Source organism: Stegastes partitus, unplaced genomic scaffold (assembly GCF_000690725.1).
Source record: "Stegastes partitus isolate 25-593 unplaced genomic scaffold, Stegastes_partitus-1.0.2 Scaffold230, whole genome shotgun sequence".
Classification (NCBI taxonomy): domain Eukaryota; kingdom Metazoa; phylum Chordata; class Actinopteri; family Pomacentridae; genus Stegastes; species Stegastes partitus.
Genome location: NW_007577961.1, coordinates 205,327 through 230,506, shown reverse-complemented (window position 1 = coordinate 230,506; position 25,180 = coordinate 205,327). Strand labels below are relative to the sequence as shown.

Sequence of the window (25,180 nt, the reverse complement as noted above, 5' to 3'; positions counted from 1 at the left end):
CGAAACATGCGGCCGAAATGGAAAAGTAATGGTGAAAACATCGACATTTTGGAGCAGCGGGGTCAGAGTTTAGACCAGTGGCGGCTGATAAAAATGTTTGGTGGTCGAGGGGTACAAACTCAAAACACACAACATGAATAATGAAAAAAACACTACTCAGGGCTCCAGACTAACTTTTTAGCACCAGTACGACCCACTTTCTCATTTTGTTACACCTCCCACCTGGTCAAAGGCAAAACATATGATTTTCTGAACATTTTCTTATCGATAGACACTACAATTTACTGATGCTCCCTGAACGCCTCACATAGCAGGTAGATGCTAGTGGTGGCTGTTGTGTGCTCTGACAGGTGTGTGACCAAAAATGACTTCATACTTTATATATTTTATGACTTTCTGTTTTATTTTATACTATAAACTACGGCGACGTACATGTATTCTACACGTGGTCTTTTCTATGTGAGGACAAACAGCGAATGCTCTGTTTTTCACAAGAAGACCTCATTTTTAAGCCTAAGTACTGCAGTACACCAAAGTTATAGAAGTACTACTACTGTGGTCCACACAGCAGCTTCCTGTGCCGGTTACAGCGACACTAACACAGCGTCATGATCACCATGCTCATCAGTTCACACACTGTCAAAAGAAAAGATCGCAAATGCAATCTGGAGCCGTACTATTTGAACAAAAAATAGCCTCTTCTCTCTTTCTGCTCAGCAAACTTCTCTATTTGTTTTTGGTTGAAGTCAATCATCTCTGTGAGCAGCCTTTTCTCCATTGACAGCACGGCCGATGCATTAAGTCATCACGACAGTAGTTGTGATCTAGTAGAAGAGGAGGGGAGAGGCCGTGTGATGCTGTCAGATACGTATTTAAAGCGTAGTCGTAAGAACGACAAAGGACAGTTTTCATATCCAACCACAGAAGACAAACGCAAATAAAGACTAAATTAATTGGCTTACAGCAAAAGTGGACGGGTCCACCGAGCTACGTCCTGTGAGAAAGTCTGCAGCTGCCAATCAGAGCCCGGGCTGAGGTCACATGATCACGAAAAGTCTTTCAACGTACATACACACTCCTGTAGCCGCGCCCCACATCCAGGAAGTGTAAAATTAGTAAACACGCAGTAAGGACTAATTTTAAATCAGTTGATAATACAAATATTGTTAATATGGCAAAAGAATATGAACAGTGTTATTAATTGTATTTAATATTTTGTTATAATTCATTCAAATTTAATGTTGTGTTTGAGAACTACGTTTTATCTGGTCATTAGTAGTGGGGCGCCCCGTATTAACCAGCTGGTTTAGACCTGAAGCAAATCGAGAATCAGAGAACTAAAGACCAAAGTATTGGCGAGAACCAACCTTAAGGACCTGGAGGACAAAATCCCAGTGAGGACTTGAAGAACGATTGTTAGCAATCACACAAAGCACTTGATTGCTGTGGCGGCATGTAAGGGATTTCTCATTGATCACTAAGAAAGAGGAAGATGGATTTTTAAATGAAGATGTAAAAACAACAAATGCAGTTTTAATGTCTTTTTGTGACTCATTTCCATTCATAAGAAGCCCCTTAGTCAAATATACATTCACATGGGTATGAGTAATTCTGGACTTAAAGCAGCCACTGAAGACGTTCCTCCGCTGTTTACACATTTCAACTGACAAGCACGAAGTCGCACATGTTTCCTCGCTGTCAGCTCAGGTATGTGAGGTTGACACATCAAAGTGCCTCCCGATGGTCCGGCTGTGTGAGCAATCACAATTGTCCTTGAAGAATCCTGACTTCTGGCACTTAGCTCAGATATATACAGTACGTCTGGCACTTCCATCACCGCCGAGGCATGCAGGCTCGGCCGGGAAAGCAGCTGTGGGAGCTCACGCGTTTAATGCAGCCACCTCTGTGTGATCTCTGCCACGTTGTTGGCATGTTTGAGACCCGAACGGAAATGTTTTCGCCGCCTTGTCTAAATTGCGTTTTACCTACGAAAGCGCTTATCAGTTCCCTTCTTTAGCTTTTAACAAATGCTCTGCAGTTCTTCTTGGTGCTTGCTTGGCGGAGACAGCTGGCTCCAGTGCCGGCTACATACATTACTCCCACAGTGAGCATAAGGTTTTCTCAACAACGGAGATAATTACATTTCTTAAGGGCAATGTCAAATTGTTGTTGTCTTTCCAAGGACGCAATCCGTTAATTGTCTCTCTGATACAACGGCGTCTCAACGAAGAGCTCCTTTTTCAATTTTTTGACGATCCCTGGTGAGTCTCAGACGCCGCGCTGAATCACAAAGTCTGTAAAGTCGTTGGTGTCATTTCAAGTGCCTCAAGTGTAGAAAATTAGACAGAATTAATACTTTACTGGCAGCTAACGCAACATTTATCTGTCTGAAGTATTTAGCACATCTCAGCTCGTGTGTGTTTATATCCCGTGTAATCGTGGGATAACAGAAGGAGTAAGTCAACTTGGAATTATTGTGCTTTTTTATCTTTTTAGGTTACACTGTGATGCTGCTTTTTGTTGGCGGAGTAATCGCCCAAAGCTGCTGCTTATCTCTGCACCAGCAGCTGGAATGCATGGGAAAACAGAGGAACCAGGCTCAGATATGTTTTTGGCTCACTGCCCGTGTTCACATTTGCCAATCACCGTCCATTTGGATCTTTCTGTTTTTTTAAAGGCCAAGGAGTCATTCTAAACAGATAAATGTTGTTTCTGTCTGATGCTATTAGCCACAGCAAACTATCTGAAACGCTCATATTTTCAGCTCAGCAAATAACTTTACATACGACACACATACTTTACTAACAGAGCGTGTTGTTGGAGTCTGTTTTTCTGAACTTCCAGCCAACCATTAGTTCTAATGAAGTCCTGTTAAGTTTGGAAATATATCAGTTGAATTAGTGTAATCTATGAAAGCAGCAGTCACTGTTTTACTACTGTATTGTCATGCAAGCATTTTTTGGGGAGCCAAGAGGAGTTTGGCTCCTCTTAATTAGACATAAAAACATAATTAGTGAAATTTTAGGGGTGTGTGTGTGTTATTCTTGCAATGCATTTCTGTTTTTCTGTACCTTCACCATCATGGATCATGTGCAAAATTAAGTTATTATTGATGTTTGATTAATGAGGGTGACATGTCTATAAATCACATTATTATTACTTGCATCATGCTGTCAATACTGGACCATTGAAAGATTAAAAAAGCAAAACTTGAAGATCATACAAAGAGAAAGAAAAACTTGTTGCCAACCACTGTAAAATAACAGGAAAGAACAAATCAAACCCCCGGTGGTGCTGAGAGCAGGAAGCACTTGTCATCTGTTTAATATTCATGTTATTATCAGTAGGATTAATAAAAATATGAGCTCAATGCAGTGCTTCATAAATGTTACAGCTGTTGTTTGTGACCATGAAAAGTAAAAATAGTGACTGTTTCCAAAAGTCATGTAAAAAATCAACAGTTTTTAACAGCTTTCAACTTTTTTTTTCTAACAATCTACAGTTTATTATCATTTTAAACATCCCAGAAGAGGTATTAATTCACATGTCCACAGCTGTTAATGTCCACATTTAAAGCCTGTATTTGTAAAAATGATCATTTGTTCTTTTACAACATTTGACGGTAAAATACACTGTAATTAAATTAGCAAAAGATTTTAGAGGCATCTGCTATTGTTTAAAAGAAAAGAAAATGTTTATATTAAGGATTAATAAATAGAAATAATTTGAAATTATTATTTTGCACTTTCCCCACATCTGTTAAATTCTAGATGATGGCTAAGATCACATAAAACATATTATTTTTAGTTTCAACCCTCACCTCACAAAGTTTTTAAATATATATATATATACTCACATTTTAGACATGAAAAAACAGGCCAAAACTGTGTATTATATCCAGAATTAAAATCAAGATTTTTATAAATTAACAATAATAAAAAAAGATTTTAAAATAAATAAAAAAAGATTTTTTTAATGTTACAATATTCCATCTTTCCTGCCACATTTTCACACTTTTTGTAACATTTTCTTTGTTTCTTTTTTTTTTTTTTACAGTGTAGTTCTTAGATGATAAGAATTAATTAAAAAAACTAAATTAACTAACCTAGCTAAAATGAAATTCACTGACTCAATGTAATGTCTCAGAAACTAACAGAGGCTGTATGTTGGAAAAATACGTTTCACCAAAGTGCAGTTTCAGAAATGGTTTTCAGCAAAGTAAACTTGACATTAATTACAGCTCAATCCTTATCGCTTGTGTTGTAAACGACAGAAAAGTAAGTCACAGTTTGAAGTCAAACAGTCATTTCTCTTGTCAAAGCAACGTCCATGTGTACAGTCGGGCTGCAGCTGCACCTCGGTTCACCCACCGCCCACCTACATCGCTGTGTTTGCCGACTGTCCTCCGGCCGAAACCGTTGTTCGTGGACGGAGCTCGCACAATATACGGCTGTTAACCTTTTTGTACTTCAAAATTTAATGCGTATTAAGATAAATGAGCTGACTGAGTGATAACAGTCACAACAATCTGGCAGGAAAAGCCGCATGAAAGGTCACAGCAGGAAAATGTGTTTATTATCGCGACAAGATACGCTATCAGACCTCTGAGCATTAATGTGCTTTGTTTTCCTTGGTTTCATGAGACCGTTCAACTGGAGCAAAGGGTGCTTTTGATTGTATTTGACAGTGTTGCAAACAATTACTAATGGGATTGTATATTTTCCTAAACCATTTTGACTGGCTGACAGGCCTCCGTATGCTGTGTTGGTAAATGCAGGGCGGTGCATGCATTATGCAGGGCATCCATATGGCACATATTGACATCTGGCACAGGAGATTTCCATCACTGTGAAACAGAGGGTGAGAGGATGAGCAGCTCCTGGAGCATCACGCATGCGAGTCACCTACAGAATATAAGGCATAAAGTAATGCCCCCTTCCCTGCAATCTCATCAGTCTGGAGTGTCAAACTGCAGAGAGGCGGGTGGCTGTTTTGGCTGGCAGTCATGTGAAACCCAGCACTCTGTAAGTTATGACTTTATAGCACTTCCTTCAGCACTGATGATGAGGGAGCCACTTAGGATGACAAGTGATCTATAAGAGCCCGAAAGTCCTGACTTGAAGTAACGTGGAGCCAGTTATCCTCAAACTCACCCTGGAAATAGACCGTGTCAGAAGTGCTGAGCTTATGTTTGTCATGAAATCTATCACTGTGAATGACCTGTGCGGATGCCTTTCGGTTTGGATAGCGTGATAGACACATCCACTGTATGTTGGAGCGTTTTCAACTCAAACAGACCAAAGTGAAGTCTTCCCTGTGTGTGTTTCTCGTCCTGATTTGCCCCCCCAAGATGCAGCTCCAACATCTTGCTAGTTTTATCTTTCAGAGCATGCCAGTCAGTCATGACATTTCAAAAAGATTTACAATTTGCATCCTGTCTGTCAGTGTGCGATCTCTCAGCAGATTGCAAGGGAAGCATCCATCACTGAGACTCGGCTACAATGGGGATTTGGCTCATCACTCAGGCTGTGCATAGAGCACAACTCGTGTCTCAGCCTGTGCACAGTTTTTGTATATTTTCCCTTGATTTCCTGCATTTTTTTCCTCATTTACCGTTGAATATGTTCTTCATATAAATGCGCAGTGATTTGCTTGTTTTGCACTTGATCCTTTATCCTGGAATGCGCTTTAAACCACAGTGTGCACGTTTTCCTGATGACAATAGGGATGTCCACTCGGTCTGTTAATGTTTGAACCCATCATTTGGCAGAAGCAGAAAGTCAGATCTGTGTGGGCAGCGGTCTGGTTGCTGTCTCTGACCGTGTCTTCTTTGACATTATCACAGTTGGAGGGCTCCACATGGCGGCTTTGAAGCAAAAGGTGCTTCTGTCAAAACAACAGAACAAGCAATTTGTCCACACATGAGCGATTTTTCGATGGCTCCCCCACATGATGTGATTAGTGTTTTTGTTTTGACGTCCAAATCTATGACAAATATTGTTCCACCAAGAGGGACACATTCATGTAAAGGATTTTTCTGCCACTGAGACACAGTTAAAAAAAAAGTTGTTTTAATTGTTTCTGTCAGTTCTGTCTTTCCATTGCATGTAAATCTAGTATTCGTTTGACTTTTAGCTCCATTTTGGTCTCCACCGACTCCTGAGATTCGTATCTGCAGCAGCGTGATGTTCTTGGGCTCTTTGTGAAGCTCGTCAGTCTGCTGTTTGGTGCTGAGCAGGTAGCAAATAGCGAGCTTATTAAAGCGTGTATCACTGACAAACTGCAGAAATGAACACCTGAGGTAGCTTACAAAAGTCGTGAGAGTGAAACTAATTACTAACGTTGCAGGTCACAAAACCAAAACAATAAGCTAAAAATGTAAAAATGCTCCACAAAGCTGAAAGGAACTGACCCATATCACAGCCCATATTGTCGAAGTATACATTATTAATCTTATATCAATTAGAAAATATTGATTAGTGCAGCTTTAACGATGTCAGTGTGGAAAAGTTGATTTGAGTCACACTGAAAAAAGAGAATTGTTGGACCAACTTTAATCACTTGCTTCAGTTGAATTATGTTTATCCAAATTAAGTTAGCAAGTAATACGAATGGCATCCTTTCCAGTTATATGTTCTGGAATAATTTGATTCTTCTCAAATGACCGGTTTGCATTTCATTTAATTAAATTTAACAAAAAATCAACTTGAATTTTTCAGTATTCCAACTCAATTATTTGCTCAACAGAAAATATAAAACGTGATGGCGTAATTGGATTCTTTGTTTTTCTTAACTCTTTAGAAAACTTTATAAAATAGTTGGTGAGTTGCAGCATAAATTTTGACGAAACGTGAATGTCATGACGTCAGACACAAACCTAATTTTCACACTTCTGATGTAATTAAAATGCCTCTTTAAGGGGACAAAAAGTAGTTTCAAGTTGATAAAATCCACTAAATTAAACAAGTGAGATTTACGCAAAACAGCACTTCAACTAAACCCAGTGCAGTTGAAGTTTTACACTGTGAGGTACGACATGGCAGAGTTTGCCATATGCTCTGCATCAAGCTCTGCTGTGGGCAACAGGAGGCACTGAGATCTTAATGGAAAGGTGTGGGAGGTCCAGGGCTCATCTATCTGCTGCCCTTGAAGACCGAGCCAGGGCTCAAGGAGACCATCCCTCTCGTTCGCCTCCCTTGGTGTCAGCGAAGGAAATCTGCTCTTCCTAAAATAGTAAAAAAAAAACGTCCTGACAGGAATTTCCTTTCACACTTTCCCCTTCGCCCTCAGCTCTTGGGGGGGCCCGGCGTTGGCTCCCCATCGCATGTCTCTTCTGACACAGTTTGGCTTCTCGACATCTCGAGGTGTGAGGAAGGCTGGACAAAGGCGTGCTGTGCTGCTGCGGGGTGGTGATGGGACCGAAGCCGGCGGCGGGTTCACATCAGAGCCGAGACAATATGTTGGGGGGGGAACTTTGCTGGTCCTCTGAGGCCGAGTTAAAGATCTCTGAAGGAGCAGGGAAGGAATAACCTGCTGGGAGCCAAGCTGGGAATGATTTCATGGTCTGACACCACTTCCCACTTCGGTTTGTTTTCTGCAATATTAGCTTTCACACTTTACATTCGTGCGTTTAAATCATTAAATCAGTTTTTTGTGTGTGTGTGCTTGATTTAGGTGGATCTATTTGGCAAAAATGGGAATTTATTCATCATCACTATATTTCCCTCAGTGCATAATGACCTTTAGCGATGAGTCACTGTGTTTGTGTTAGACTAGAATGGTGTCTTCTCTCTACAGTAGCCCAGAAGGGACAAACCAAACATTGGATCTAGAAAGGAACTTTTGTATTTTTTACATTAAAGTGAGGCCACCACAGATTCTCCTACATACTTGAAAAAAAGGGGTCTGCAACCTCCTTTAAATGCCACTAAATCCTAAATCTTACACACTAGTTCCTTTAATATCTGCACCCAGACAGAAACAGATATGACGAACACGGATATTTCAAATGTCAAGCAATATTTATCTTTTTTTTTCATTAGGAAAGCAAGAGTGCGCGCTGTCCGTAGGAGGATTTCACCCTTTTAAGAAAGATGCTTATTTGAGTTAAGTGAGAATATTGATGGCGCTCTCTCATCTGTACAGCAAAGAGGAAGCAAAACAGCTGCGCATCTTAACATAAAGACCCAGTCCAGAGGTAACCAAACACCACCTGTAAAGCTGGCTGTAAATACATTCAAATGCAGAAACCCTGAACATGACAACGGAAAAGCAGCTGTTTCCAGAGGGCACTGAAAAGGAGGCGAACCCACCTGGATATGACTTTACTGTTTGGCCTGTTGTTGCCATGGTTTGTGACCCATGAGATTATAGGAGATTCATGGAAAATTATAATAAAGATGTTATTGCAGACATCTCCTGCATTGTTTCAGTGTTTAGTTGTGCTTTCAGGGCCACTATTGGTTGTAGCTTTATATTTAGCATCCAGATATGCGAGTGATTTTCTTCTCTTCTTGAAGCAAAAGTTTCTAATTCACTTCAGGTTCAAGCCATGAAGTTAAGGGGATCTTCTGTCTTAGAAGGAGCCCGGTCCGATCAGTCTCCTTCCACCGGGATCAGCCTTTACTGTAAACACGATTAGCAAAATATTTACACGAGAATAACTTTGCTCCATTGTGCTCCCCGGGCAGCAGGATGTGTTGGAAAGGCTGGGGTTTGTCTACAAAATTCGCAGCTGTCCAGAGCTCTTGGTTTTGACTGGCACCAGGTCGCGACTGTGAAACATTTTTACCGCTTTCTCCCCGCTGGCGTCTGGTCGGTGTTCCGCACATTTTAAGATGCATGAGTCAGTTATTTAAAAATGTGCACATGCTGCTCTTTTATACCCCTGTGTATGAAATTTGCTTAACCCCCTTGAACTCGCTGTTTTGTGCTGCTCTCTCGTTTTCACTCATTTTCTCATTTTCTCCGGCAACACAACCTCTATGGAAGCAGCACGATCATGGCTAGAAGTAGAAAAGAACCCAAAGATGTCTTCTGTGCAGCACTTATAATGCCATAAATCAATCAGATAAAAAAAAAAAAGGTTGAAGTTACGTAATTAGAAGTTTTGCAAAAATCTAAAACTTGTGGAATCAGCAAGTACAACATTTCCCCAAGTGCCCATAAGTGCTACTAATTTACATACTGCAGATGTTTAGGTACAGTCGTGACTTGATAGTCCAACCCTTAACAATCTGAAAACCTTGCTGTCTGACAGGTTTTTCGGAAAAAACGAACGGAACCCATAAAAAATAGGCTTAACGTACCGACAGCCTTGGATTCTGACTCCGACATGAAAGTTTATCTCGCAAATAAGGATAACGGTGTATTATCTGACTTAACAATCCGACAGATTTACTTACCTTTGATGTTTGTAGAAGCCAATAACGTAATAACAGCCAACAACGTAATAACTGGCCAATAATGTAATAAAAGTCCTGAACCGATAATGTAATAACTTTTTGGCCAATAATGTAATAACTTCTTACATTATTGGCTGGTTGTCACATTTGCAAAGAATTTTTTTTTTTACCAGACCAATAACGTAATAACTTACTACATTATTGGCCAGTTATTACGAAAGGTAAGCAAATCTGTCGGATTGTTAAGTCAGATAATACGCCGTTACCCTTATTTGAGAGATAAACTTTCATGTCGGAGTTGGAATTCAAGGCTGTCGGTATGTTAACGCTATTTTTTATGGGTTCCGTTCGTATTTCCGAAAAACCTGTCGGCTAGCAAGGTTTTCGGATTGTTAAGGGTTATAACTTATTACGTTATTGGCCAAAAGATATTATCAGTTAAGGACTTTTATTACGTTATTGGCCTATTACATTTTAAGAAGTGCAAATTTATTGTCGGCCGTTGTTACGTAATCGACTGTTATTACATTATTGGCTTCTACAGATGTCAACCGATGGGCTTGTGCACAATTAGGTGTGAAATCCAGCGATGCGTAGTGTTCTAACAATACACTAGTTATTATAACAACTATAAACAACAAACATTAACAACAAATTACCCTTCAAGCATCAAGCCCTCCTCGTATCTCGACATCTGTTTTGACAATCCCACAGCCTTGCTATCCGACATAAAAGAAGCTTTTACATTTAGTGTTGGATTATCAAATCACGACTGTACTTAAATTTTAATTTATTTTAATTTCTGTGTGAACACTGCCTGCAGTTAAGCTGAAAACTCAGAATTCATCCCATGTTCTTGTTGCTTGTCGCTGATTCAATAACGGCTTCACAGTTGCGCGAAAGAGTGCAGGCATTTTATTTATTGGTGTCATTTTAAATAAGACAAATAGAATAAAGTGATGATGAAATAACACAGTGTTGACCTTGGAATCGGTTCGTTTTGCTGAAATGTTCAAGCACAGACGATCGATGACTCTTTCTGTTTTTACAGTTTCTAGTGATCTGTAATCAAGAAAGGAATTTAGCTCTTTGTTTTGTTTGTTTTTTTAAAGCTGACTTGCCATTCCAATGCGCCGGTGAGTTTCGGTATTCAGAGATTCAAGACGCCGCTCTGCTCGTCCTTGAAGCGGCTGGTAAAAGCCGAGCCGGCAAAGTGCAAACAAACAGTACATTAGCTCCTACACACATCACAAATACAGAGACGGGTGTGACAAATGGTTATCATTTGTTTTGCAAATGCACATAAATCCTTCGCCGCTACCAAATAGTCAGTCTCTGCTCCGTCGCTCTGTGTGTGTTTTCATCTGTAATGTCATCCAGGTGGGACATAAGTCACGGTGACACTTTTATATATGATAGACTGTAGGTGTAGAGTCTGACTAAGCACTAATAGCACCCTGAGGAGACTGTGAGACGGTAATGACATTCTAGACGGCCATATTAACCGAGCACAAATCAGTGAATGCATTGGTAATGAATCAAGGGTAAATGGTCTTTGTGGCTTTTCCAGCGGAGGAGGAGGAGGATGAGGAGGAGGAGGAGGAGGAGGCAGCGTTGCCTCATGAGTGGGCCGTGATTTCTGGGTGACCGAGTGCTTTAGCCGCAGATTGCCTTACAGCTTGTAAATGTAATAACCAATGTGTCGGGTTTCAGATTCCTGATGTGTGTCGGAGATTTGACGGCCGACCAGCAGCTCCGTCAAAACCACACAAGGTCCTGGGCGACCTGTGTAACATGAATCTAATGTAGTTGCCGTGTTTCGCTCCCACAGGTCTGGTGATAGGCTTTTCTATGACTCCGCCCATCCTCGACAGCTCCACAGACGACCTCGTGATTCCCGTCCACAAAACACTCACTATTACATGCAGGTATGTGTGTGTGTGGTTTGGGACTATGGATGTGAGCTTGGGCATGATTCACTGTTTGTTCTTTTAGTCAGTCAAAAAAAGAAAATCTACATTAATGAAAAGACAAAAAAAAAAAAAAGTACAACATACAGATTTACGAAAGGTATCTGTACCCTTTAGTTTTGTTTCTACAGATATTTACTGTAAATTAATACAGATTATTTTCAGCATTTTTCATATTAGGAGAACATATTGGTAAAAATACAGGATTTATTTTTTTTATTTTTTTATTTTTTTTAATGTAAACAAATCTGCATTACAAAATTTTTACCATCATTTTATCCCACAATATATACATTTTGCACATTTTAAAACTTAATTTAGTAAAACAAGACACCAAACAAAAAAAAGGGAAATTAAAAAAAAAAAAATTAACAGTTAAAAAAAAAAAAAAAGTAGAATACTGTCAAATTCAAATACTCTAAAAAACCAAATGTGCCACAGACACAATATCTGGCTGTTATTTAGCAGTAAGAGTTCTTCTCTGTTACTTCAGTTGGTAGTAATTTAAGGAAAACATTAAAGGAAAAACATTAAAAATATCCCGTACAGTAGATTTAAAAGACAGTAACCTGAGTGTTAATTTACATTTTTGTAATTTTTCTTACAGAAATGTGTACATTGACAGGTCTCTATTGATAACTGATGAAATAATTATATTAAATATGCTGTTTTTAAAAAAAAGATATTAACATTTATATTGTGCACTTTAAATGCACTTTTGTTTTATTAAATAGATTTTATCATATTTGAGAGCTTTTTTTTTTTTTTTTTTTTTTTTAACAATGACCATTTATAATTCTACCTGTACAATTACAGGGGAAAATCTGTAATTTAAATCTTTTTTGAATTATATCTCCTAATTTATTTTAACTTCATGGCATCTTTATCGCAACTTTGCTGCCGTTGACTTTACCGTATTTTTTTACAGTGTGGTTTGCTTAACAAGTGAACTTTTGATGCCACTTTATGTTTTTAATCCACTCCAGAGAGAAATAATAACACTTCTTGTTCCACAGTTTTTAACAGATGTAGATAGTGATTACTTTTACAAAGAGTTTGAATACAAAGTGTCAAATTAGATAGGGTGCACTGTTATTAAATGAATCAGCCAACAGAATATAAAATTAGAGCCTTTTTCATGCAACACTTCGTGGTTCCCAAGTAGGACAATTTGCTGCTTTTTCTCTAAAAAAAAAAAAAGAAGAAGCTTTTTAATGTCTCAGTAATAAACATTAGATAGTATAAAAGTAAAAAACTAACAGGGGCTGTTTTTCTGCATTTACTACTTTAACTTTTCATAATAAATGTGAATGTTTTTCACAATGCTTTTGCTAACATTTTGAATGTCAGAGGTTTATTCATAATAGGATGTTTTTTTAACAGGCTGCTATTATTGTTTATTTAAAAAAAAGAATCCGACCACGTCCTCCACCGCTGCTGTTGTTGAACGTTTTTCAGTGCACAGTATTTTGTACGCCGCCTGTTTTTAATGGCAACTAGTCAAGTCAATTTTATTTATGAATCCCCAAATTACAGGTTGTTCTCAGGGGATTTACTAACATACTCTGTGTGAGATTAGATCCTCGGTTCGACTGAGAAAAATGTCCACACACATTAAGCCCTTTTTCTACATGATCTAAATCATACAAACAACGGGCTGCGTCCTGTAAGACACACAGAGATTTCTTGTTCTAAAGCGCAGCCAGCACTGGTTTAAACTGAGCCTATGTGAGATATGAATTCAGTCATAATAACCATCCTTTATCCTTATGAAATCTCAGCTGCGCTCTCAGCTGCCAAGCTCCATTAAACATTTTGTTTCTGTGCTGTCTTTGGAAGGCTGGTGGTAATGTTGGCCTTTTTCCAACTCGGACCTTAAATAGTTGTTTGGAGGTAAACTCCACTTGACCACACCGCCGAGTGGAGATCTTCATTTTAGTCTCTACAGTGTGCACTTTTCTAGAATCTAGATAGACAGACATTACTCACAAGAGCTGGAAAATAACCCGCCGGTACTTCCACTGCCCTCAGTCATTTTTATGTGATTTCCAGCCATCACATTTTGGCACCGTCTGCAAATGTGGACGATTGTATTCGGCGGAGGCAGGTGGTGAAAGCGTAGCTATTGGTTTTCAGACAGCCATTATGATTCCTCTCAATCTCGCTCGTAAGGCCTCCGGGTTAACATAACCGAATTTATGTGACAAAGCACAAAGGAAACAGATATGTGTGGATGCGGAGAGGAATTTGTAGCATCGTTACAAACCCAACCAGACACACACACACACACACGACTCATTGTTGAATAAATCTGGCTTGAAACTATTTCATTTCAGGTTTTTTTGTCCCTGTTAATTACTGTCTAATCTGTTCTGTTTCCTCTGATCGGTGTCTCCTCAGGGGACAACGCACTCTGGCCTGGGCCTGGCCTGATCAGACTCTGGTCGGCCAGGAGCTGAGCGACCGTCAGGCCCAGCTTCCGAGCACCGGGGCCCCCGGGCAGACGGTCGCGTTAGTCAGCGAGTGCGCCGGGCAGCCGGGGAGGCCGTACTGCAAGAGGCTGGTCCTGAACGGGGCGCAGGGCAAAGACACGGGCTACTACCGCTGCTATTATAAGGATGTCAAGGCCATCATTGACGGCACCACTGCCGTCAGCGTTTATGTTTTTGTGAGGGGTGAGTCACACTCCCACAGCCCTGCACACACATTAACACACACACACACACACACGCTCACTTGAAAACGAAAATTGAAAACAATTAAATGACTTGTTAACCTCACTGGCTCAGCGTAAAATATTCATTAAAAGGGACTGTTTTAGTGTTTTTGTCTTTTCTTTTAGAGTTAATTGCCCGACTGTGGAACACATCAGTTGTGGAAATTAAATTGTCAGTTTTAAACAAACATGTTCTATCCGACCATGAGTTTTCTTTTATATTTAGAGTTGTGTGTGTGTGTGCATGTGTGTGCGTTTGCTGTTGCTTTTAAAGAGAACATGTTTCATCTTCTCGCCAGCCTGAACTGGTCTGCAGCTCTGAGGCTCCTTGGCTGTGTGGAACCTTTAATCTTTACTTCTGTTTGCCTTGGGAGTTTCACATGAAAACCACAGCTGTCCTCCTGAAACAGATCCCCTGTTTGAATATTGCTTCAATATCAAAGCGGGCCGCAGCATTATTAGAATTGGAAGTTGATGAGTTGGCCTCGGTAACACCGTGGAAGCTGGCAGGATTAATGTTTCGGAAATTAGAGATGCAAAGCTTTTGATAAAGACAGGCTCATTCGCTCTTCCTAATTAGAGAAAGAATCTGCTGCTAATTTCCAAAATATTGAAATAAAACTGTCTTTTAATTCATCCTTTTTTATGAGGTTATTCATGTGTTTTATGAGGGTGTCAAATCTGATAAGTGGTGTGATCTTGGCACGTGATAATGCCGCTTTCACAGCCAACTTTTAGGCCTCGGAGTTTGGCCTCTGTACTGTTTCTGTGGGACACACATCAGGGTAGGCAGAGAGACGGATGACTGTCATGTAGGGGAATCCTGCTGACCAGTCCACTCGTGTGAAACGCCTGCTTATCCCCTCTGACAAGGTGCCAAAACAGTTTCCACAGATGTAACCGGGGGGCTGATCAGAAGCAGATGAAACTGCGGCCCATAAATTAGAGCCGGCGTTTGGTGGGATGAGAGGGGACACATGTGGATTCAATTAGACGGGCAGATGTCGACCCTTTACCCCGTCTGATCTGTCCTCTAAACACTCAATGTGGCCCCAATGTTAGCGTACAGCTGGAGGCTTGCGCGCACAACAGCAAAGCACATTTAAAATGCTCCTCTTTCCAAACTGATTGCACTCTAATACCTGCAGAGATTTATTGATGAGAACTTCAACAGCGAGGAGTTGTGTATTATTTCTGCCACTCGTGTGCATTTAGACCTGCGGCGGGGCCGAAATATGAGCCTCTTGATTGGCCCCCTTTGTTGGGCCTTTGCAGCGGTGCACGACAAACTGTGAAAATAACAGGAGGCTTAATTTTGAAGAGAAACAAGACAAGAAGCGAGCGCGCTGTTATCGTCTTCGGCAAAAGCATTTTTAGAATAGTTTTCCCTCCCTTGCTGTGGAAATATGAGGTTTTGTGCGATGAGACACAATCGGCGCCACGTCCCGCGAAACCCTGCGAGGCAGACAATAAAAAGGGGAACCATCAAGGTGTTAGTGATGAAACAGAGCAGAGATATTATCCTCCAGCTCGCTGTGAAATTGTAACACTGTTCAGAGGAGGATTGTCTGTCTCTCGGCCGACGCGTAATAGCAGCTCCTAATGCTATTTGCGAGGTGGGGACACATTGAGCTGTTGCTAATCATGATAAACTCCACATAAAGGGACGTCCTGTGGGTCATTATCAGGCTGTGAGAGATCAGGCTGTCTGTTCATGAAGTTACCCCCGGTAATAGCTGCCATTACCACCTAGCTGCTATCAGGGTCATCCTTTAACGTCCCCCCTTGTTTCTGTCTGCGTCCAGACCCCGAGCATCCCTTCCTCCGGAGAGCTGGCGACAGCAACCTGGAGACCATTTTAATCACACGCTTCTCCACGCAAGTCGTAGTGCCGTGTCTGGTCACGGTGCCCGATCTGAACGTCACTCTCCACGCGGTTCGTGCCCCCATCACACTGCTTTCCTGTAATTGAAGCTGTCAAGTGATGCTTCAGATCGATGAGCTGAATTATTCTTTTTTTTGTGTGTCATCTCAGTACCCCGCGCCTCTGGAGAGGAATGGCATGACGTGGGACAACAAGCGAGGCCTGTCCATCCCCAGGCACATCATAGACAGTGTGCCGATGCTCATTGGAGTTTCGTGTATGGCCACGCTGGGAGGCAAAGAGTACCAATCTGCCGACTACCTGATCCACCCCACAGGTAAAAACACTGCGTGTGTGTTCGCTCCAAAGGGTTTTCGAGTTTCAGCTCGAAGCGCAGCAGAGCTTCAACAGTTACACAAACACTCCGGAGCCAGCACAAATATTTAAATTAGATTTGAGACTCCGCTCTTGTTGAAAGAGAAATTAGCTGGGAAATCAAAGTTGGTGCAAGACTGACTGCCTTGTCACCATAATTCTTCATGGCAGCAATTATCCCTCAGTTTCAGAGACTTTTTATTGAATTATGTCATTTCCGCAAAATCAACTCCCCTTTTCTTTAAAGAAAAAATAAAAAAGTGAGCCATTACGGCAGCGTAATTAAAAGAAAAGAAAGAGAAAGAGGAAGGCATAATTTAATTTTAAGGAAAGTAAGGCGAGACTTAATGTTGAGGTTTCCGATGTGAACTCCGACAGACCCCGGTTGTGTGAGATCATTCACCTCGCTCTTCAGAGGGCGAAGGGAAACTCATACCCACCGCTGCCGGCCAAAAGTAATAGCCGCATCAGTCAGAGGAGAAACTCGTAGCGAGTCTTCTCTCTGAACGCTAATGGAGTGTTTAAACAATCCGGCAATCACGGGCTCTTTTTTTTTTTAATGCTGCGTCATTTCCAGTGACCGCAGCTCGAATATCAGGTTCACTGGCCACTGTCCAAAGGGTTTCTTGCCTTTTTCTCTCTTATCTTTAATTGAGGCTTCACTGCATTCCAATGCAATTTCCTGCAGCGATGTAGCTTGGCACATGAATGGAAACAGTGTGAGGTTGTGACGGACAGCTTCTTTATAGTACGATGGCTCCTCTGCTCCAAAGGAAAGTCATTTCCTCTGGTCCTGTGAGGAAGGAAAAAACTGCTGACAGTGTCACTGTGACCTCTCTCACTGTCTCCCTCCCCCGTCCCACTACATCTCCCCCCCTTTCCACCTCTTTTTTTTTTTTCTTTTTTCCCGGATAGGAAGTCAGGTTTACGATGTCAAGCTGTTTCCTGAAGACCCGGTGGAGCTGATAGTGGGGGAGGCCCTCACCCTGAACTGCACGGCGCTGGTGGAGTTCAACGCTGGGGTGGACATTCAGTGGTCGTACCCTGGCAAACAGGTACGGATGGTCCTACGTTGCATCTAAAACAAACCCTGAATTTCAGATGGTGATACTCACAGTCAGTCTCTCCTCATCAGACCAACAGTTGGGTGGACACGAAGCCCCATCGTGAGGCTCTGTCTCACGCCACGGAGGCCGTCAGCATCCTGACCATCCACAGCGTTAACGTCACGGACACCGGCCCGTACATCTGCAACGTCACCAGCATTGACACGACACAAACCCAACAGACTCAGGTCATAATTCATGGTAAGCAGTAGGGCAGGACATTCTGCCTCTCTTTATCTCAGTACATCAATCTCCTTAACCCTTTGTAGGGCAGTCCTTGAAATACTTGAAAATGTCAACCCTAGGGTGTTATTAAAGGATATGTCAAGATATTTTTACTTTTGCAAATCAAGATGAATAAAGTTACCATATATGGTAACTTGTCCGGTTGAAAAAAGGGTGAATTTATAATAAATCAAAGAAAAAGTAACAAACTGCAAAAAACATTTATCTAGAAACATTTTAGTTTGAGGTACACAACCAGTAACAAAGTATTTATAAAGTGCTTGGCAAGTTCATCTAGTGACATGTTTCTTGTGGTGGTGGTGTTAGTGGCACTAATCTCAAAAAATAAATCAAAGTGCAGTTCAATGTAAACCAGTAACAAAGCGTTTATAAAGAACATTTGTTTAGTGACATTTTTCCTAAGGTAGGGACATTGGAACTAATATAAAAACTGAATCAAAGTGCACACTGTTCTCTCAAGGAGAGGCACAGGGTGAACATATTGAACGTCCAGGAAAGTCAGCAAATATGGTCACTTGCCCCATAAAGGGTTCAAATCCACATTCACCACAAGTTTCTGCAGACAAGAATCTACAACCATGCTAGGCTGAACGTACATGTTTTCATGGATCAGCATGCTAGCATTAGGCATTGAGCCAGTTGCATACCCTGCTGAGAGCATCATGCATATTATTCATACGCATATGCTGTGTGCTGATGCTCAGCTTTATGGTCCTTAGAAGTCTCAATAATGCTTCCGCAGTAGCTGCATGCACAATCACAACTCGCTAAGTGGATGTGGCGCTCCTCTCTCGGGCCCAATTATTAAACCAAGCAAACCCAACAAACTTTCAAAATATTTCAGCCATTAGGTTATTTTTTGAGTCAAAAGCACTGGAGTTGATCAGCCAGAGGCGTCTAGAGGACTGTAAGCCCCAGGTTGCAGCTATGGGAGCGGAGGTGGACCAACAGAGTCAGTAATCAACACTTGGGCTGCCAAGTTATGTTATGAATCTATTCTGCTTGTTGCACTTAGTCACATTGCGATGTCATCTCTCCTGGTAGGATTGCTTTTCTTGCACTTTTCTTTTCTTAGTCTCTATCAGATTTCAATGGTTTGTCCAACTTTTTTAAACAAACAAGTCCTCGTCCAAAGCCTTGGACAAGCTTGAGATTAATGGCACTAGAGGAAAGTATCAGATCGCTGTTGTTAGATTCAGTCCACTTGTTAGGTGTTGTATATTATAGTATATTACTAAAAGCCACAACTGTTTGGGGTCATTTATCTGTGGGTGTCTTCCTGAATTTGTGTCAGTTTCTCGAATAGCTGTTGAGATATTCAGTCTGGACCGAAGTGACGGACCGGCTGACGTCTAAAGAGTCCAAAGCAGAACTACGTTACAGAGATACCACTGATTGTTCAGATTTAGTGTGACAGTTTCACAGTGTTGTAAGAGCCAGTGGCTGACTCGGTAATGTCCATCATGAGGCATCAGTGCAGATCTACTTTGCCACCATTAGTTCAGATAAGTCACCATTAGCTACTAAACCAATAACTGGGGGGAAAAAACCCTTAGGCTTTTAATTTAAGCAGTGATGCGTTTTATTACTTACAGATTTAAATTTACATTTATAAGACAAAGTCGTTTCTTATTCAGATAGAGTTATACAGTATGTTTTAAATGAGTACACAATCACAACACTTTTTATTTTCAGTGCTGTAGGCTGTGAAGTCGGTGCAGTGAGCCACAGAAAGGAAATGTGTTTGAACTTCTCAACCACGTCTTGCGCAGGAGGCGATTTATTGGTACAAACATTCTGAGCGTACATATTTCATCGGAAGTTTGTAATGTTTTCATGCCGTAACTCTGCAGCCATTTGAAGCCACAGTAAGTATGATTTCACAGCTGCCACCCTCTGCAAAAGAGATATGTACAACGTTTATTTAGAGCCACCTGTCAAGATGACAGCGGGCGAGTGTTACTCAAACTTCACGCTTTTGAAGCAATTTATGTGAATGATCGAATGCTCCTAATTCCAGAAAGGCCATTTATCAACCTCGACTACAGAAACGGACCCGTGGTGGAAGTAACAGCTGGCCAGAAGTCCTTTAAATTACAAGTGAACGTCTCTGCCTTCCCCACACCGGAAACGCAATGGTAAGATGAGACTGTGTTCATCAAACATAGCGGGACATAATTAGGCCTCACACGTCTGTTTAATGCTGCTATGGCTGTGTGTGTCGTGTCCAGGTATAAAGACGGAAAGCTGATAAACCAGCGCCCAGAGTTTAAGATGAAGAGGATGAGGATGCACCTTAACCACGCTTTGGAGATTAAGGATGTTTGTCAGGAGGATTCTGGGTTGTACACGGTGGCGCTGAAAAACGGTGCCGCTGGACTGGAGAGGAGGCTCAACATCTCGCTGGTTGTCAACGGTATGTTGGTTTGCAGAGCCTCAGTGGAAATCGCAGCAGATGTTTTGTGCGTGAAACAGTGGATGTGCAACAGTTGACAGTCCTGAAACAAAACTATGGAGATTTACAGCTTGCCTGCTCAAGGAACATAAAATGTATGTCTTATATGATGGCTGGACCGAACCATTAAGCTCTTGTTTGACATGCATTTTTTCTCTTCAATTAAAAATAAATTTTAAAAAAAATATAAAGAAAATAAAAATATATTTAAAAAAGTAGATATATATGTAAAGATTTAGAAAAAAAAAAAATATATATATATAAAATAAAATCATAACAATAATAAAATAATAATAATATTAAAAATACAAAAAATTAGCAACTGTGGTTACATAGCCCAAAATGTGATGTCCATTCATGTGGATGCCAGGTCTTAAGAGGTTAAGGTATTAGGAAACAAAACTGTGTAATATTTGACTGAGTATATGTGGAGCTATATTTCTTACTTTCAGAATTTAGAAATTTAGAAAAAAGCAGCAAGTTTTCATTAAAAAAAATTGCATCAATGAAAAAGCGATGCATATATATTTGATTTCTGCCTTTAATTCTTCATTTTCTCTTTATAATTGGATGCAGCATCATCTTGAATCCAAACTACAAAGAAAGATCAGTTACAAATCAGGGGAGTTGTAATATGCCTAAAATTATGAAAGGGTCATGAAATAATTATACTTTTTAATTTATTTTTTTAACCACTTTAGAATACAAGATTAAGTGTGTGTGATTTTTATTTTTTTATTTTTTTACTATTAATAGTACATGCAAAACTGTGTTGCATAGCTTTCTGTGTGATGCTTTGCAGTTCTTTATTTAATTCACACCATCAAAATTAAACAAATGAAAAATGGATTTAAAACTTTCATTATTTTTTTTATTTTTTTTTAATACTACACAAATAGATAATTGTCTTTCTGATTAATTTTTAGTTGTTCACATGTGCGTTGTCACTTTAGTAAATAGATTTCTGTACAAAAACATTTTTAAAAAAAAGAAAGACTCAATATTTTAAATTCTAATTTATGACTGTTTTGTGGACTGCACCATTAGCATCTGGTGCATCAGCTGTACTGTTTTGGGAGTAGTTGGAAGAAGTATGTGAACTCATAGACAGAAGTCAGTACACTCTTATTGCTGTTAAATACCCTTTTGAAGGTGACTTTTCCCCTGCAGCTGCCCCAGAGGGTGTGTGCTGCAGTGTGTACGTGATTATTTAAATCCTTTAATGTAGCCTGGAGGGTAATAAGTTAACTAATTAAAAAATAAATTAATGGATAAACTGAATAAAAAGTTACAGCAACATGAAATAATAACGCCATAGACATTATATTGTCAGGATTAACACACAGTGTAGCTAATAGGTTGTTGTTTGGTCAGATACACTATAAAATACACAATGTGGTGTGACTGAAGACTCCCCCGTGTGTGCTAGTGGTACAGTCCAGCCACAAGCAATACACAGAGTTGGAAAATGAGTTTATTGATTCTTTTTCTTTGTATATTTTTGGTTTAATTGTGAAGTAGCTGAAAAGATGAATATTTAAAGTTTCAAACCCAACATGTTCGATTCATTTTGATGGATGACAAACTTCATTTCCATAGCAACTTTTAAAAACTGGAGTTACAAGATCATTTAAATACAAAACGCATTGGAAAAACCACAATAAAATATTAAAAGAACACAATGAAACATTAGTAAAGACCTTGAAAAAGAGCAATAACAAAGCAGCAGGGAAAGAATAAAATGTTACACAGGTGTGCTTTTAAAAGCTTTTTGAGCTAATACCGAGCTGTTCTGGCCGTCAGAGGGATGCTGCAGCTGTAATAGTTTGTTTTAAGCCTGGAATAGAACAGAAGAGCTGCAAAGCGTGACAGGGACCAAGACTAAAAATATACACAACATTATAATACATGATTGTATCGTTGGAGTTTGAGGCAGAAATCACACAGAAGTGCATTCGTACTTTCTTCCCTCAGACTGAAGTTAAGATTCTCCTCGTGTCCACCTCGCCAGGCTGCCCTCTGTGCTTTCTAATGTTCTTGTTTTGTTCTACTAACATTCCTCCCACACTTTCCTCCCACGGCTCGAAAAAAAAAAACATTTAAACCTACATTTCTCAAAACTCCAAAAGGGAGTGAAAGTTTGATTTTCTCTCTATTTGTGTGAGCCGCGAGGGACTGGCAGCTAGTCTGGGGTGTTCCTTTGTTCTACCTGGTAAATCATAACCTGACTGACTGGCTCCTCTTCCTCCTCCTCAGTTCCGCCGCAGATTCACGAGAAAGAAGTGGCAGACCCGTCCAACCCGTACCCGAGTGGCAGCAGCCAGACGCTGACGTGCACCGCCTATGGTTTGCCCGCTCCCAACATCAGCTGGCAGTGGAGGGCCTGGGGTCCCTGCGTCCTCAACAGCACCCAAAGCAGACTGTAAGAAAAAACTTGCGTCCCAGAGGAATTCCTGCACCGCACTGATATTCTTTCCAAATTGTGTGTAACCGGTGTGGGAGAAGATAAGGTTTTGATTGAGCGGGACAGAAAGGAGGAGAGTCGTGGGATGCAGTGCGTGAAGCGTTATGTGAAACCAAATAGCAAGAGGAGGTCAGTGTGAAATTATCTGAGGGGAGGAAGATGAGGGAAAAAAAAGAAAAAGAGGAGGTAGATGAAACGACTAGAGATAAAGAGGAAAGTGGCCAAGGAGAAGTAAACAGAAGAGACGGGAGACGGAACGAAAATGTCAGTTAGATGTCCGACCGGCTTCCTCCTCCGGGGAGCAATAATGTGGCCGCCTGATCCTCAGCGATCCGGCTCTCAGGCAGCGGCGGCGTCGCTTTCGGACGTTCATAAGCAAACACACAAACACCCTCGCTTGCTCATTCATGTGTCACATACACCACCTCCAGTATAGGTGTGTATGAAGCCCAGCAGGATGTTGTACGTTCCACACACACACTTGATCGCACACCTAAGCACACACATTTATTACCAGGCATCGCCCCGGGCTTTTTCTCTCTTTCTACGTCTCTTGTGAAGCCCACACCATGATATAATGGATTCTCTGGATAGCCCATATATTATTTCTTTAAGCCCCGGTGCCGCGGCTGTTTCTGCAGAATACATTTCTAATATTCACCAACTGCACCATCTTCCTCCGAGGCTTAATTTTTTGAAGGTATTGCTGTTCTGACCTTTCCTTGTGGGCATGCATCATGAGTGCAGACGTAAGAGTCGGGCCTCTTTTAAAGGCAGGTTAGGCCTGACTTTTTGCTCGAGCTGCATGTTCTGTCTCTTGCGCGTCTAATATAACATTTCATGGGCGCAGAATGATGCGTGGCAGTTTTGACCTTTGGTGGCAGATCAGAATTAAATTTCCTCTCGCAATCTGATGGTCAAACATATAGAGCGACACTTTCAATTAAATCTGTCTTGAGTCACACGAGCCTGTGAAGTTGCAGCAGCACGACGTGGATTCATTGCGGAGCGTACTTGATGAAAAATATAATTTCAGAATATCAGACTGTTGCAATCTTAGTTGTGTACATCTTTCCTCAGAGCTCGAGAAATTACTTTCGGAGGAGTGAATAGTCTCGCATGATAAGAACCATGCGCCTGTCACTGCCGTGGACATAAATCTGCTCACACAGTCGCATTGTGGCGGCTCTCCTACCTTTTGGTGACAAAAGAAGCAGTTCCATACAAAAAGCAGGTCTCCACAAAAGATTCAAACTTTTTAGGGAAAGTAGTTAAAGGAGCAGTTAGATGCTGTTGGAATAAAGATTACAAATTATGGGGGGAATCTAATCAAACTATCCAAACGTAAAGAAAAATCCACCTTCTAACATGACATTTCTTCTTATCTGGGATCAATGACTCACAGGAGACTTTTTCCTTTTTTTTTTACAGATTAGTCAAATTAGATTTAGTGTTTACATTTGTGAGCTTTACAGATTGTAAGAAGAGGATTTGTACGTATTAAGCAGCTAGAACCACGTTAGCTTTATCTGCCCACAACAATACTCTAAGTGCATTCTTTACTTTGCCAGTTTATAGTTAGAAATATGGTGGTGTACTGTTCCTTTTATTTTATTTTATTTCATAGCTGTGTGAAAAAAAGTGGATATATTCCAGTTCGCACAAGAGTTTCCTCCTCTTTAAGGTTGTATTTAGCACGGCAGTGATTTGAGCTAAATGCCCACGTACTGACATGGTCACAATTAAAATATAACTTTTTGACTTTTATTCAATTCCTCATCCTGGGTGTGTGGTTCTGTCAGCAAAACTAACCAAGCCCAAACTTAAAATCATAGTATTTTAGCAACAATCACATCATTCTGCGTGTCTTAAATAAAAACGTGAAACAAAAAAAACTTTACAGCCCCAGCGCAAATTTAAATCAACCAAATCTACAATCAAGTGGCAAAAAATTCAAGATTTTTTTTAACTAAACTGGGCTGAACTGCAGGCTGTGTTTACATGGTGCAGCTGGGGGATAACCAGAAGCAAATTAAAATGCAAGTAATAAAACATCTATCGTATGTAGAGTCACTATTTTACACCTGTGGGCACTTAGAAACAGTTTGTACTTGTTGATTCCAAGTTTTATTTATTGTCTTTTGAATCTTTGAAAAATTAATGAAATTTAGCTTTTGATTAAATTCTTTTTAAAAAAATGTTTTCTTAGGAATTATGTCTTTACAGCTGATTCGTGCTGCACAAAAGACATTTTCAAGCTCTGTCTTCTTTGAGTCATTGTTATGCTGTTTCCATGGAAGTGCAGGAGTTTTTATTGCAAAGAAAAAAGAACCCACAAGAAGTGAAAATGTGACCGGAGCAAAATACACCCAGAAACTGTTTGGGGTTCATAGGGTTAAAATGCTTAAACTGATTTTGAACATGTGTTATTTATCCAAAAGTAAGTCCATAGCATTGGACATATTTGGCCTGACAATAGCTCTGGAGGACGTTTAGTGGTGTTTGCTGACAGTGAAATATTCTAAGGGAATGAAAACACACATGTGATAGATATGATTATTTATCAAGTGTGTATAGTGT

The 25,180-nt window shown here is 40.5% G+C and overlaps 1 protein-coding gene across 1 annotated transcript in view; it reads left to right on the top strand.

Annotated features, from left to right (window-relative positions):
* Positions 1 to 25,180, top strand: part of flt4 (fms related receptor tyrosine kinase 4) — a 58,240-nt gene that overhangs the window by 10,752 nt on the left and 22,308 nt on the right. The window contains exons 2-10 of the mRNA XM_008281333.1: positions 11,236 to 11,332; positions 13,775 to 14,049; positions 15,896 to 16,026; positions 16,126 to 16,291; positions 17,245 to 17,384; positions 17,465 to 17,636; positions 19,702 to 19,819; positions 19,913 to 20,097; positions 22,393 to 22,558. Coding sequence (XP_008279555.1) covers positions 11,236 to 11,332; positions 13,775 to 14,049; positions 15,896 to 16,026; positions 16,126 to 16,291; positions 17,245 to 17,384; positions 17,465 to 17,636; positions 19,702 to 19,819; positions 19,913 to 20,097; positions 22,393 to 22,558 — 1,450 coding nt within the window. The remainder of the gene's footprint in view (positions 1 to 11,235; positions 11,333 to 13,774; positions 14,050 to 15,895; positions 16,027 to 16,125; positions 16,292 to 17,244; positions 17,385 to 17,464; positions 17,637 to 19,701; positions 19,820 to 19,912; positions 20,098 to 22,392; positions 22,559 to 25,180) is intronic.